The following is a 13829-nucleotide window of genomic DNA, read 5'->3' as shown; positions in this document are numbered from 1 at the left end:
GTTCACCATTGCCTGTGAGACCCGCCTGGGTGACTTCTGCTTGTTTGATTTAAAGGGGTTCACATTGACCAGCCCTCCTTTGAACAGAGTGTTTTCTGTTAAACGTCTCGGCATCTCCTGTGGACTGGACAGTAATTACTTTGTGAAATTGCCCCCCTCCCCCTTGCTTTGCAGTAAGATACAGGATTTTTCTCTTTCCCCTCCACGTTCGCGTCTGACTTTGCACAGACTGCTTTTCCCCCAAGTGTCTCAAACACAGATGACTATTGACAGGCCATACGTGTGCTCAGACTTCCGAGAGCATTGCTCCTTGAACCTCTCATGACAAAACAAGAATGGCGCTGTTGAGGATGGTTGAGAAACAGAAAGTAGCTGTCTAGACAGTTGGCGTGCGATGGGCCAGTCAAAGGAAAGATGGGTGTGCAGACCAAGGAGTCATTGATAGATAATGTTCATTAGGCATGTCTGGACATCGCCAGACATTCTTATGCGGGCACTGCAGGGTTGGGATCTAGAAACGTTCGTAACCTCCTCAACACAGGACACGGTTTCAGCTTGGGCCCTAAAAGTTGCCTTGCTTAAACTACCCAAGAGACGTGGGGTTTTAATGATGAGCTAAGAGCCCGTGAGTCTGCTTAGATAGAAAGGAAATTGCTACCATTTATTCCCTGTTTGTAAATAAAATTTTGAACTCCTCTGTTCCCTACAGGGAGAAGAAACCAAAAGTCTGACTCTTGTCCTACATCGAGACTCTGGCTCCCTGGGATTCAATATTATTGGTGGCCGGCCTTGTGTGGTATGTTAATTACTAAAACTTTTCCTTTCCCTGCTGTAGGAGGAAGACGGGTCAAGGTTTGGGGAGTGAGAAGTAGAAACCTCGCTCACCTCATTCTGCTCTCTTTAATTAGGGAGTTCATTGTTTATCTAACATCTTCACCCTCAGGAGTTTTTATTTAGTTGTGGTCTCCTAAAATAGCATCGTCCTAGTAATACAACAGCTTATCTAAACCGTTTAGGTTTGGAGGGGGCATGTCTGGTTGGGTAGCAGTTGAGTGAAGAACGTTGTGTGAGATGCGGCCAGTTGGAACAGAGTAACCCAGCTGGAGCGGGGACTCTGTGCCTACAAGTCTGCTCTGGAGCTCTGCTCTGTCAGCTCTTCATTAGTTAGGGACAGTTCCTCATTTGTAGACGATTGCGTCCCTTTGCTTTTCCTCCCACTGCAGCTCACCCCGTTCATCATTAGCTCCCCCTCCAGAAAGAGGAGGTCAAATTCAGACCAGTAGGTTTAACTGGGAGGAAAATGGCCGCTGAAACGGCTCTGGGGACCAGACATGGCAAAGGGCGCGTTGCAGGATCTCCCCTTTCACGTGGGGTTATCTGAATGTGCATCGTCTGTTGCTCGTTTCTTCTGCTCGCCATTTCCTCATCTATTAGTGTAAAAGGAAAATCGTCAAAGGGAAGGAAAAGAAAATCGTGAACAGAGGCTGTTTGGTAGGAGCTGGGAGATGCTGTGGAGGCCAGGGAGACTGGGTCCCTGTGGTCATGGAGTTTGTGTCCTGGTGGGGACATCAAGCAAGAAACAGGTAAATAATAACAGTTACAGATTGGGGGACATGTGATGCAGGAAAAAAAATGGGAGCACGGCAGGTGGTAGAGACCAAGCAGCAAGGGGTGTCGCTGGCCAGGGTGATCAAGAAAGAGCGGAGAAGATGTTAAGCTGAATCCTGAAGGATAAGGAGATACCAGGCATCTGTATGTGGCTAAACTGTGTGCCTAGGTCTGGCTCACCCTTGGGGCCCAGATATACTGTATTTAGTTGAGCGCTCTTAACTGTAAAAAATTGAGCTTATTTAGTTAGCTCTAAATTATATTTTCACTGCTGAACTATGGTACGTGACTTAAAAAAGTTTCATGCAAAAAGCAGCATTTTAAAAGATGAAATTAAAATGTGAGTGTGAATAAAATTTCTTGTATGTTCTTTGATCGTTCCAGTGCACTGCTGTGCATAGGCCCATCTTTGAAGACCACTTGAGCTAGAGGAAAGTGAACAGGCCTGAGGAAGCCCATGCAAAGCCTAGAATAGGGTCGGAGTTGGCATTTGGGGAAACTGCAAAGAGTTCAGCATGGCTAGAGTAGAGGAGCGGGCAGGAAGTGGTCAGAAAGAGACTGGGAGAAGATGGGGGAGTTAGCGTGAGGAGAAATGAGGGTTGAGTTCCCTTGGCTTTAGGCCAAAGCCACAGTTTCAAAAACACACAGGGTTAATTTTAAGAAATGACAACTTAACTTACAGGTGATATGTAGCCATTAAATGACGGACTGACCCATTATCTGTCCTATAAAACATACATACAGAGAAGAACGCTTCAGACCACGAGATTAAACTGTGAGAATGAAGAGGGGTGGGGACATTTTGCTGAGCCCCAGGGATGGGCACACACGGTTGTGTTTGTCTCCTTGTCTCGGTGACTTTCTTAAGAAAGTGTAGAATTCTGTCCCGTTGGTACTTTTTTCCTTTTGACTGTAGCCATTTGGCTGAACAGCTTGGCAGCATGTTGCAATGCTGCTCTGCTTGAGTCCTTGCTGCCAGGAGTCTACACTCTCCAGCAAAGGGAAGGGCTGAGGGAGGGGCTCGGATGTCTAAGTAATTGGTCCCAGGAAACGAGCGGTCCGTGTTCCCCAACTCGTTTTAGAATGTGTTGTGCTCTGCCGCTTAGGGCGAATGACAGAGGCCATCCTTGGTTTGGCCTCGTAAATATTTCTCCTGTCCTTACTCACTGTTAATAGTTTTAAGAAATGACTTCAACCAGCTAAGATGCACTTCACTGTTAGATGTTTCAGCAACTTCCACAGCAGAAAGAGCCCAAACCAGGAAGGTCTGTTCTCTGCCTCACCAAAGCATATGTAGGAAAAAGGAGCCCACGGTTGGCAAAATGCTTGAAATGGAGAGGCATGCCTGTGTCTTGGGGACGGTTGGAGAACTTGATACGTGAAAGGCCGTGAAGATCGTATTTATTTTCTGTCCGTCTCTGGGAAGAAAGGCCACTCCCAGCCTCATTGGAATATGGTTCTTTCTTGTGCTTATCAAAGTACATGTTTTAGGTGCTTTTTTTTTTCTTTCTCCTTTAAAAAGCTGATTGAAGTGAAAGCCAGAATGAATTTTGTAGCATTCATAAGTGTTCTTAGTTCCTGTGGACTTTTTTCAAGAACTGCGTGCATGTCCCCTGGAGGAAAGTTTAATTCCATATGCATGTGGTTACAATAGTGTTTTTAAAAAACTTGTCCTGATTAGCAGAAATAGCATAATGAACCCTAAATGTATTCTGAACTGTTGCCTGGAAATCTGGCAGGTCATTGAGAACACGCTAAAAAGCCAAGATGAGCAACAATGCACACTCATTGTTAGTAACTGGAAGTGGAAGGCAGTACCCATGACGTGTGCGTTTCCCAAGGGATTCTTGTGTTAGATGCTTGGTTGGGTTGTGACATAAGCCCGGCCGGGGGGCGCTGACACGAGGCTTTTCCTTGCATGATGCACTGCCCTTCGCAGAGTCACATCATTCATTCATTAATTCTTATATCCCTTCAGACACAGCAGCCAGTCTGGTGTGTCAAACCTGTCACTTCGGCCTTTGGCGGGTATTCTTCATCTTCAGGTACCCCTCTGATGGAAACAATCCCTTTGATTGTTCCTTTTCTCAAGCTGGCAAAACAAAACAAATCCCGAGCCATGTTAGTTCACCTTGATAAATAACTTGGACTTAAAATGTATTCAGAGAGGGGCCAAACAAAGAATCGAGCAATGTCTTTGAAGAGACACATCTAGCTTTCCAGGATGGGATTGCTTTGGTTTTCTTGGATTTTGTCCTTGCTGTATTTTTTTTTTCCCATTCTTTCTCCACCTCCTACCACTGTCTTATTAATTTAACCTGAATTGTGCTGTTTGCTTTTGCCTGTTCCTCTGCTTTTGCTTGAACTTACTGATTGTCCTAAGAAAAATTACTTGTACACAAAGTAGTATTCTGCAAAACAAACCAACATCAAAATCCTGTTGCCATCTCCTTCTTCCGGCAAGAAATGCAAAGCAACGAATTCAGAGTGAGTGCAGATCTCTTTTCATTGGGTATATTGACATCACCTCTTAGGGAACCCACAATTGCCCACAAATCAAATCCTGTGTGGTCCATTGAGATTCTTCAGGTTTCTCCAGTGGAATATTCCATAGCCTGGAATGTGGAACTTCCGAATTAATGCTTCTTGTTGAGATTTTTCTCCATAGGAGGCAGTATTGCACTTTGAGCTTGTGTAAGGGAATGCCTTTAGTTTTGAAACTGACCTGTGCTACTTTTTAGCTCTGTGACCTCTGATAAGTTATTTAACCTCTCTGTCTCAGGTTTTTCCTCTATGAAATGGAGAATAGTATAGTACTTACCATTTTTAGTTATTAGAAGGATGAAACAGTAGACACAGGGTACTCCCTACCTGCCTGCTGTCTAGCGTGTAGTCAGTAAATAGAAGCAGTTGCCCAACTGTGTACTTAAAATTGAGATATGCACGTGGGGAGACACATGAATGTGCTGGGATTAGTGCATTAGTGAGGCGGCTGTGAGAGAGAAAGGAGGCAGGGAGAAATCCAGACAGTGAAGGGTTAGTCTGCAGTGGCCCCATGCAGGGTGCTGTGATGCTGGGCAGGGCTGCCTGTTGAGGATGGCTGATCTAGCACAGCACCCACAGTCTCGCTGACCCTTGTCTCTTGGAAGAGTGTTGATAGAATCCAGATGTCAGTTTGGAGACCTATCTTTGTCACAGGGGGATAAATGTTGGGGAAAACACTTAATGCTCATTTTAGGTTGTGATTTTGATTTCTTTCGAATCCTACTTATGACCTTATAGGGTGTGTGTGTGTGTGTTTGAGAGACAGGGGTGAGGATGGAGGGAGAGAGAGAAGAGGTACAGAGTGTGCATTTGCTTATTCTTATCCATTGCTCTTTCACTTGAAGCGGTCGATTGAACTACGTTAAAGTCCTCCCTTTCTCCTTTAGAATATGGGTTTTTTCTTTTCTGTGTAAAGAGAAACATTTTATATTTTCATTGTTACTTTTTAACAAATGGGATTTATATGTATTTCTGTATACAGAAATTATTTTTAAAATAGATCATCTTACGGCCTTATGGCAACTCCAGAATTTGGAGTTTCTGTGGAAGATCCTGAAATTACTTTTCAAATGCTTTTGTTTGGAAACAACACATACTTGGGCCGTTTAACTTATAAATCCATCTGTTAATCACTAGAAATTTAATCCACACACTTGGAGAGAATTCATCCCAGTGCTGTTTGGAAAGAAGTTCATGAACAAGCTGTGAGGGTTTTTTTTTTATGAGCTTGTTGGAGCTTTTTGATTTTAAATAAAGGAAGGAGTTTGAGCAGCGAGCCGTCGCTTTTCCCAGAAAGTTTCAGTCCAGACTTTGAAAGATCTAAAGGGATTTGAGATCGGAGATGAGAATTTATTAGGATTGGGGTGCTGGTGGTGAGCTTTTCTAATGTAAATCAGAGCATGCATAAAACACCTATTTTCACAATCAAATTGTTGGGTGCTTAAAAGTTTTAATAGTACTTTGTGCTGGCGAGGCTATGCAAAAACACTCTCATGAGCTACGAGTGCTTAATTTGGCAATGCCCGTCAAATCTACATATCCTTGGACCACCAGTTGCATTGCTAGGGATATGCCCTAGATAAATACCGCAAAAGATATTTCATTGTACAGGTTGGAAGAAGGTATGAGACACATCATTGTCTCTGAGAATGACAAATGGAAGCTGCTTACTATCCCATTACTGGGATACCGTTCAGCCATTTAAGGGAGTGAGGTAGAAAGGAAGACTGGAGAAAAGTCCCTAAGATTTGTGAAGTTACGTGAAAGAGGCAAGGTGCACAAGAATTGAGAGAGCACACTCCTGTTTGTATGCATGAAAAAGGAACAGATACATGTTGAAGAAAGGTGATCTATGAAAAATGTTTTGGAAAGGGTATAGAAACTGCTGAAAGATGCTATAAAGGGGAAAAGGACACTGGGTAGGAGGTGGCAAGGACTTACACATTTTGATAGGTTTTGAAACATCGTACCATGTGCATGTATTAATTTTAGATTAAAACAGAAATTAGGGTAACAGATGGGCTTTCACCCCATTGCCACTTTTGACATAAGCTTGAGTCCATCATAGTTTAAGAGTGTAAGCTTTAACCAAGTTAATGCCTAGCATTCATGTGTGTGTTTTTTTAACCCAAAGGACAACCAAGATGGATCGTCCACTGAAGGAATCTTTGTATCCAAAATAGTTGACAGTGGGCCCGCAGCCAAGGACGGAGGCCTGCAAATTCATGACAGGATTATTGAGGTATGTGAATGCTGGGCAGTGTCTTTTAATAGGCTGAATGCCATCCCGTCTTCATCCGGTTCAGTTTGGTCAGGGAGGGAGGCCTGAACCCTCCTGATGGTTGGGCAGGAGAACTCTCCCATTGTGTGGGACTTTATGGAGCGCTGATTGCCTTGGTGTTAAGTTTTTGTTTATATTAAATATAGAGAAGCCAGATTATGAGTGTCATGTTCACAATTTGGCTCTCTTCCTTTAACCTTGCATCTGTTTTGTGGGCTTCAGTTACAGTTTTGTGCGAAAGCCGTTGGAGAGTTGTCTGTTAGTTAGAACCAGATGAGCAACCCGTTGTGCACATTGTGTCGGTGTTCACGTTGGTTCCCAGGGTAAGATCGTGGCAGCTCTGGGGGCTTGCTCATGTCCTCCCAGCTCGCAGCACACAGTTACTGCTACAAATGCATCGTTCTGTCTTCTGTTGCCGGTTTTACCAAGTGATGGTCCAGGGATGTGCAGGCAAAGTTTGATAGGATAGTCACTCACAGCATTCCCAACTCTCTCTATTCAGTTCTTCATGGAGCATTTTAAGGTTTTATAGAGCAGGTTTGTGGATTTTCTATGGAGGAGGTAGATCTCTTGGCCCACCATCCAACACACTGGAATAGGGTCACATAGATGGCCTCAGATGCCCCAGGTTGCCCAAAGGGAGACAGTTACTCATTGTCTCCTTGTATGGGCTCTTGGTGCAAAGTTGGATACAAATGACTGTTTTCTGCTGCTGTTTTTTGATCATTTTGATTGCTCTTTTAATGGGTAAATACATGGACTAAGTGGTTGGGTCTCCTGTGAGGACAAAACTAAATAGGAGAATCCTAGGTAATATGTTGAATCCCACAAGAAAGTCTCCAAGGCCGTAGCCATGTAACTCGGCACATTAAACGGGGAACAGGAAAAGCAGCACTGTTGGTATTCCAAACACATTGGCGTAGTGTCTGTATTTCTTGAGTGTTTTCATGGTCCGTTTCAAAACTTTGGGCCGAGTGGGAACTCTAACTATGAGATAAGCCATGAGTGGAGTTCATGTAACCCACTGGAATTTGACCACATGCTTCTCCCCAGAGAAAGGAGCCTTGGGAAGACAGAGAACAAAGTCTGGCTTTCCATTCTTGTTTGAATGAATTCCGCCATGTGCGAAGCAGAACACTTCAGGATCATTTATGTCCTCAGGAAAACATGCAGTTAAACGTCACCAGGAAAACAAACTGAACATGTTAGGGTCTAAGAGTCACTTTTCTGCGGGAGCGGGTACATCGTGGTCACTTACGTATTAAAGGGATACTTGATTTTGTTTTAAGGACATTATTAATATTGTTACATCCCCATTGACTTTTTGAAGCGTTCTTCAACTTGGAGCTCTTTTTACTGCATGTTTTAGGGTCAGTCTTTGTATTTCCCAGGTCAGGGGAGTGGATTTTCCCGAAGAGAAATTGGCTTGGACAAGAGCACTTTCTCAAGAGCTCAAAAGCATACTTACTGTCTTTTTTTTTTTTTTTTTCTTTTTGTCTGAGAGAGAAAGAATACATTTTCTGAGGCTATTGTTCAGAAAGATAAGTACAGCTTCCGTTGCCAGGGGTTTGGTGGAACAGCCAGTTTCTCTAAGTAATGGAATTTCATTGCTCTTACGTTTTGCAAATGAGAAATCTACAGCTGGGCAGGATTTTCTCTTGGCAGAGGGGGGATCTGTATTTGAAATGTTGAGGATGGTTTCTGGTAAGTCACATTCCCCTTTTGGACAGTATGTAAAATATGAATCATGTCCCAGTGTTGAGATGGAAAGAAGGATGATCGCAACAGAGAAACAACATATGTGTCATTGCAATCGGCACACCGTGCCCTTCTCTGTTAAACCCTGATCTCCTTTGACATGATACGGTAATTCCCATGACTGAAAAAAGTGTACCCTGTTTCACCTCGTCTGTGTCGGAGTTGATTACTGGGCACGAATTTGATGATTTTAACTGTGCCTGTGTTTCATCACCAAGGAGAGTCAGGCGCTTTCTACTTTCCTACCATATTTCTTCCTTTTCGGGGGAGTGGGCCAACTACCAGCAGACCTTCCCCGTAAGAACTTGAATTCTCACGAAAGGGTGCTTCTGTGAAATCCACGGAGACTCACTGAGTCTTGTGCTTTACTGCGGTCTTTAGGCTCTTGCTGCTGCTGTCTGCTCCCTGAGACCAAAGCCAGGCCGCCTCCCTTCAGTTTTTTTCTAACAAATAGTGTTTCACTGCCCCCAATACTGTCGTGAAATGAAATTTACAAAGAAAGTAATAGATGCATACACCCCTACTTGTAAGATCTCTATGTACTGTAATAGAAAAGTGAAAATGAAGATAACTGATAATAAATCCCACGTATCAGGGTGTATGTGTGCAGATACGGTGACGTTGGAAGGTACCCTGAAGGTGCCAGGTGCTGGCGCCCCCTGCTAGACCCAACCTGATGTACCAGCTGGAGAGGCTGCCAGAGCGGGAAGGTGGTGCTGGGGACTCTGGCACTGGGAGCGCTGTCGCCATCCGCGATTGAATTTTCTGCAGTGGTGAACAGGTTGTGGTTGAGTTCTGGCACAACCAAGTCCAGTCTTCTTGTGACTTGCACACTTCCGTGTTTGTGTGTGTGTGTATTTTTATTTTTTTTATTTATTTATTTTTTTTTTTGGGACAGAGAGAGACAGAGCATGAACGGGGGAGGGGCAGAGAGAGAGGGAGACACAGAATCGGAAACAGGCTCCAGGCTCCGAGCCATCAGCCCAGAGCCTGACGCGGGGCTCGAACTCACGGACCGCGAGATCGTGACCTGGCTGAAGTCGGACGCTTAACCGACTGCGCCACCCAGGCGCCCCTGTGTGTGTGTATTTTTAATGTGTGCTGAAATAAACATAACCCAATCTTGACCATTTAACTATTTTTAGTCTTACCCTTCTGTGGCATTTACACGGTCATGCAGCCATCACCACCATCCATCTCCAGAGGTTTCCCATCTTCCTTCAGTGAAACTCCCCACCCCCCCCCCCCCCGTGAAACAACTCCATGCTCTTTCTGCCCCCAGCTCCTGGCAACCACCATTCTATTTTCTGTTTCTGTGCATTTGACTACTGTAGGCACTCCGTGTAAGTGGAATCATGCAGTATTGCTCCTTTTGTGTCTGGCTCATTCCGTCTGACATGATTCATCCTCCAGGTTCGTCCCTATTGTAAGATCTGCTTCCTTTTTATGGCTGAATACTCTCCCACTGTGTATTGATGCCTATACCACATTTCGTTTATCTCTGTATTGACGGACACTGGGTTTGCTCCCACTTTTTGACTCTTGTGAATAATGCTGCTATGAACAAGGGTGTACAATCTGTATATATTTAACTGAAAAAAAAAAAAAACCCTTAGTGTTTAAATATGAAACAAAGTTAGGTTCTCCACTCCAATAATTATAAAACGTCTGTTATTTTACCTTCACAAAAGTCTGGCAGGATTTGTGTCAGTTGCATTGGAGGCTTAATGTGCATTGCATGGGACTGTGTGCATTGTAGGACTTGGAGCCTCCTTGGCCCCCTCCCCAATCCTTGTGCCAGTGAATGCCCCCACAGATTTCCAGTACTACCTCAGGGAATGGTGGGGGTACCAGAGAGAATCACTGGAGTGGAGATTTATCTTACTCCAAAACCTTATGATGCACAGTGAGTTGCTCAGGAGCAGAGCTGTGAATGTGTCCCCCCCCCCCCCCCTTGTAGCCTGACTGCTGGAGTTTCCTGTCTGGGGGCCCTCAAGGCCTGAGAAGGCCTGAGCTGGCTCATTCTGGGGCTAGAAGTCTTGGGCCCCCTCTGATCAAGTGTCCTCCCAGCCCACATAGCTACAGCTTTGGAGCCTGACTATTCCAGGAGCCCACACCCAATATTTGCATCCCGTGTTCTCCTGTCTGCTTTGGATTGGGACAGACAGATTGTTGTGCCCACCCTACCTCACATCTGACACTGAGATACAGCAAGTTCCAACTTACTCAGTATTTCCTTGTGATTGTGTGTGTGTGTGTGTTTTCTCCCTGTCCTTAATTATGAGCTGCCTCAGACCCTTTTCATAACTTCTCACCTCACCTTTGATTGCATGTAGTCAGCTCCTCTTTAGAAATTTAATTTCCCCACAGTACCTTTTGTGTACCATAAATACCCCAGTGGTTTAGTTTCTCTGCCTCAGAGCCTAGTCTGCTTTATGAACTCCCTTTCAAAGACAACGCACTACTCTTCATATCTCAGTACCACCACATTTCTTAAAGGAACTTTGCTTTTGTTCTTTGTAACAGTTTGAAACCTTTGGAAAACTCTGCCCAGTGCCAGCTGAGTATGTGTTAACCAATGTAAACAGAATCCATCACAAATAGAGTGCTTTTTTCTGTGACCTCTAGAGTCTACTCTGGACCACCAGTCACATTCTGCCCAATTCTACTGTAAGTGATTTGGAGAAACCAAAAGGTGAAAAATCACATATGGTTGATATTACCCTGAAAAATCCCTTAAGGATGTTCCATGTGGGGAGCATACATCTCTCCCTGAGTCCATCCAGCCGATTTCCCTAGCATTGGAGCATCTCGCTCTTCCCTCAGTTGACTACCATATGAGGTATTTGATTTGTTATGCAAATACCTCATTGGGCATAGTGCTCATGCCAAGAAAAGCACAGCAAAACCAAAGCCTACTAGGGAACTGGCAGATTCACTTGGAGGCATGTACTATCGGTATATTAGTTTCTTGGTTCAAATTTTTTTTTTTTTTTTTTTGTAGCTACATGGCTGGCATGGCAAATGCATGACCACATGATGTAGTTCCAGAGCAACTCTTAAACCACTTGTAGAGGCCGCCCACATTTATTTATTTATTTATTGATGGCCAGTTTTCAGGCTTCTTAGGTTGGAGAACTGAGCTCACAGCTGCGTTGTGCGAGACTCCCATGTGGTAGTGAGTGTACTTGTGTGACAGTTGTTGGGTTAAATGCAGTGTCCTGTTGTACTTGGAGAGTGCAGATGTGGAGTGCAGTGAAAGTGGACGGTGGCCCAGAGCCATTATTTTGTACCGTCGCCTGTAAATACAGGTTCCCCTTGAAAGTGTGAGGATATGAAGATCCACGGTTGTGGTCACAGAGGCCGTGAGACCTCAGCGGCTTTTGTGTACTCCAGTTACTCTGTTTTGTTTGCTGTAGGTCTGGTTAGCCTGTCATTGCTAATAAGGCTGGGTTGCAGGACGGACCAGAAAGCTTTAACAATACCTTTCCTTCCAGAACCAGGCTTTGATAGAACACGATGAGATTTTACCGTTTGTTATTGTTAGAAGATACTGTTCTGAGACCAATAAAAATTGCAGAATGGCCTATCATTCACCTGATGAAGCATTTATTTAAAAAAAAAAAAAACAAACAACTTGGGGTGCCTGGGTGACTCAGTCGGTTTAGCATCTGACTTCAGTTCAGGTCATGATCTCGAGGTTCTTGAGTTTGAGGCCTGTGATGGGCTCTGTGCCAGCAGCTCGGAGCCTGGAGCCTGCTTTGGATGCTGTGTCTCCCTCTGTCTCTGCCCCTCCTCCAGTCACTCTCTGTCTTTGTCTCTGTCTCTCTCTCTCTCAAAAAAAAAAAAAAAAAAAAATTAAAAAAAATTACTGTCTTTTATTAAGACTCTCTTTTTATTATCATATTGACTTTTATTTTGACATAATTTCAGATATATGTAAATGAATTCCTGCATAATCTTTTCCCAGATTTGCCAAATATTGACATCTATTACATTTACTTGAATTCTTTTCTCTGTCTACTCTTAATCCCTAAATATATCAGTGTGTGTGTTTTTTAGCAATAAGACATTACTTTACAGAACTGGAGTACAGTTGTCTAAATCAGGAAATTCACATGGGGGGTGTTGTTAATCTACCAAATTTATTCAGATTTCACTAATAATCTTTATAATGTCCGTTACAGTGAGAGAAAATCTTAGATCATATGTTTTATTTAGTTGTCATATTTCTTTAGTGTCTCTTACTTGACAGCAATTGTTGAAGTTTTTTGTCTTTTACAGAAAAGGTCATTTGTAGAGTGCCTCTCAGTTTGGATCTGTTTGTTGCTCATGAATATGGATTTAGGTCATATATTTTGAATGGGAATACCACAGAAGTGATAGTGTGTCCTTCTCAGCACATCCTGTTGGGAGTCACATGATGTCAATTGGTGACATAAATTTGGACTGCTTGGTTCAAGTCCTGTCTGCCAGACTTCCCCACTATCCAGTTGTTTTCTCCTTTACCTCATATCTTACAGGGGGATATTTTGTGGCTATGTAAATATTTCGCTGCTCCTCAAACTTTAATACACTGGTTTTAGCATTCTTTTATGGTTTTTACTTGAATTGATCAGTATTAGGGTGGTTGACAAGTGGTTATTTTCTAATTGCGTTCCTTCTGTGTTTATTAGTTGGCTTTCCACTATAAGAAAGAGTACTCTTTCTTCATCTAAAAGTCAGTCTTTTTGGTGTTGACATGTAAAATGCAGCAAACACCTCCATAGTATTTGGGTTTGTTTTTTTTTTCTTCTCCTGCCCCTCTGTTGAACCATTTTCATTTTACCCTAATGTCCTATACTAAAGCAATGGAAGACACTGGCAAAATAATGTTCCTCTAAAATGCAGCCAATTTCTTTCATCCTAATGGTGGAAAAAGCCCTGTGTTTTAGATCAAGATGCCCAAGTTGAAGTTGTGCCCAGTTACTGACTCTGTGGTCTTGGTATCCTCAGTGGTGAGCCTTGATTTCTTCATCTCTAAAAGAGGAAGAGCATTACTGTCTCCCTTACCTGTCATGCTGTGTGGGTGGATCAAGGAGATAATGCAGGTCGAAAGATTGTTGCTATTAAGTACAAATAGGAAGAATTGATTTTCTTTTAAATTAAAATTTTAGCTTCTGACCCAAGAACTTAATACCAAAGCTAAACATAGAAGTCAGCAAAAATAATTTTGAGATCTGTTTTCCTCTTACGTGTTTTGGCAAGAATATAGTGCTGCTATAGGATTATTGAGAAAACTCTGACCTGTTTCAAGGAGTATTCGTCTCTCGAATTAACATTGTGACCAGTTAAAACCAAATATACCCTCTCTGATCTATATTAATTGCTTTCTAATGACTGTACTGATGTATTGACTTTGTTATATGTATTAGTGTTGTTGCTGTCTTACTATTGGGCTATTAAAACTAGCTTTTGGAAAAAAAAAAAAAACCAAGAACAACTAGGTTTTCACTGAACATCTTTGTAACAGACATCCCTGCACACCAGCCAGATAAACATACAACTTAGATGAAGAACAGAACATATGGCATGATGCAATTTGTGTATTTTAAAAGCATTTCTATATATTTGTCTTTTCATAGGAAAAATCCTCTGA

General features: G+C 43.1%; 1 protein-coding gene across 1 annotated transcript in view; it reads left to right on the top strand.

The window, feature by feature from the left end:
* Positions 1 to 13829, top strand: part of PDZRN3 (PDZ domain containing ring finger 3) — a 238209-nt gene that overhangs the window by 15344 nt on the left and 209036 nt on the right. The window contains exons 2-3 of the mRNA XM_078442813.2: positions 710 to 796; positions 6287 to 6394. Coding sequence (XP_078298939.1) covers positions 710 to 796; positions 6287 to 6394 — 195 coding nt within the window. The remainder of the gene's footprint in view (positions 1 to 709; positions 797 to 6286; positions 6395 to 13829) is intronic.

Source organism: Panthera onca, chromosome A2, assembly GCF_046562875.1.
Source record: "Panthera onca isolate mPanOnc1 chromosome A2, mPanOnc1 haplotype 2, whole genome shotgun sequence".
NCBI classification, from domain to species: Eukaryota; Metazoa; Chordata; class Mammalia; order Carnivora; family Felidae; genus Panthera; species Panthera onca.
The sequence above is the reverse complement of the archived record's forward strand: the minus strand, read 5'-3'. Positions and strand labels throughout refer to the sequence as shown.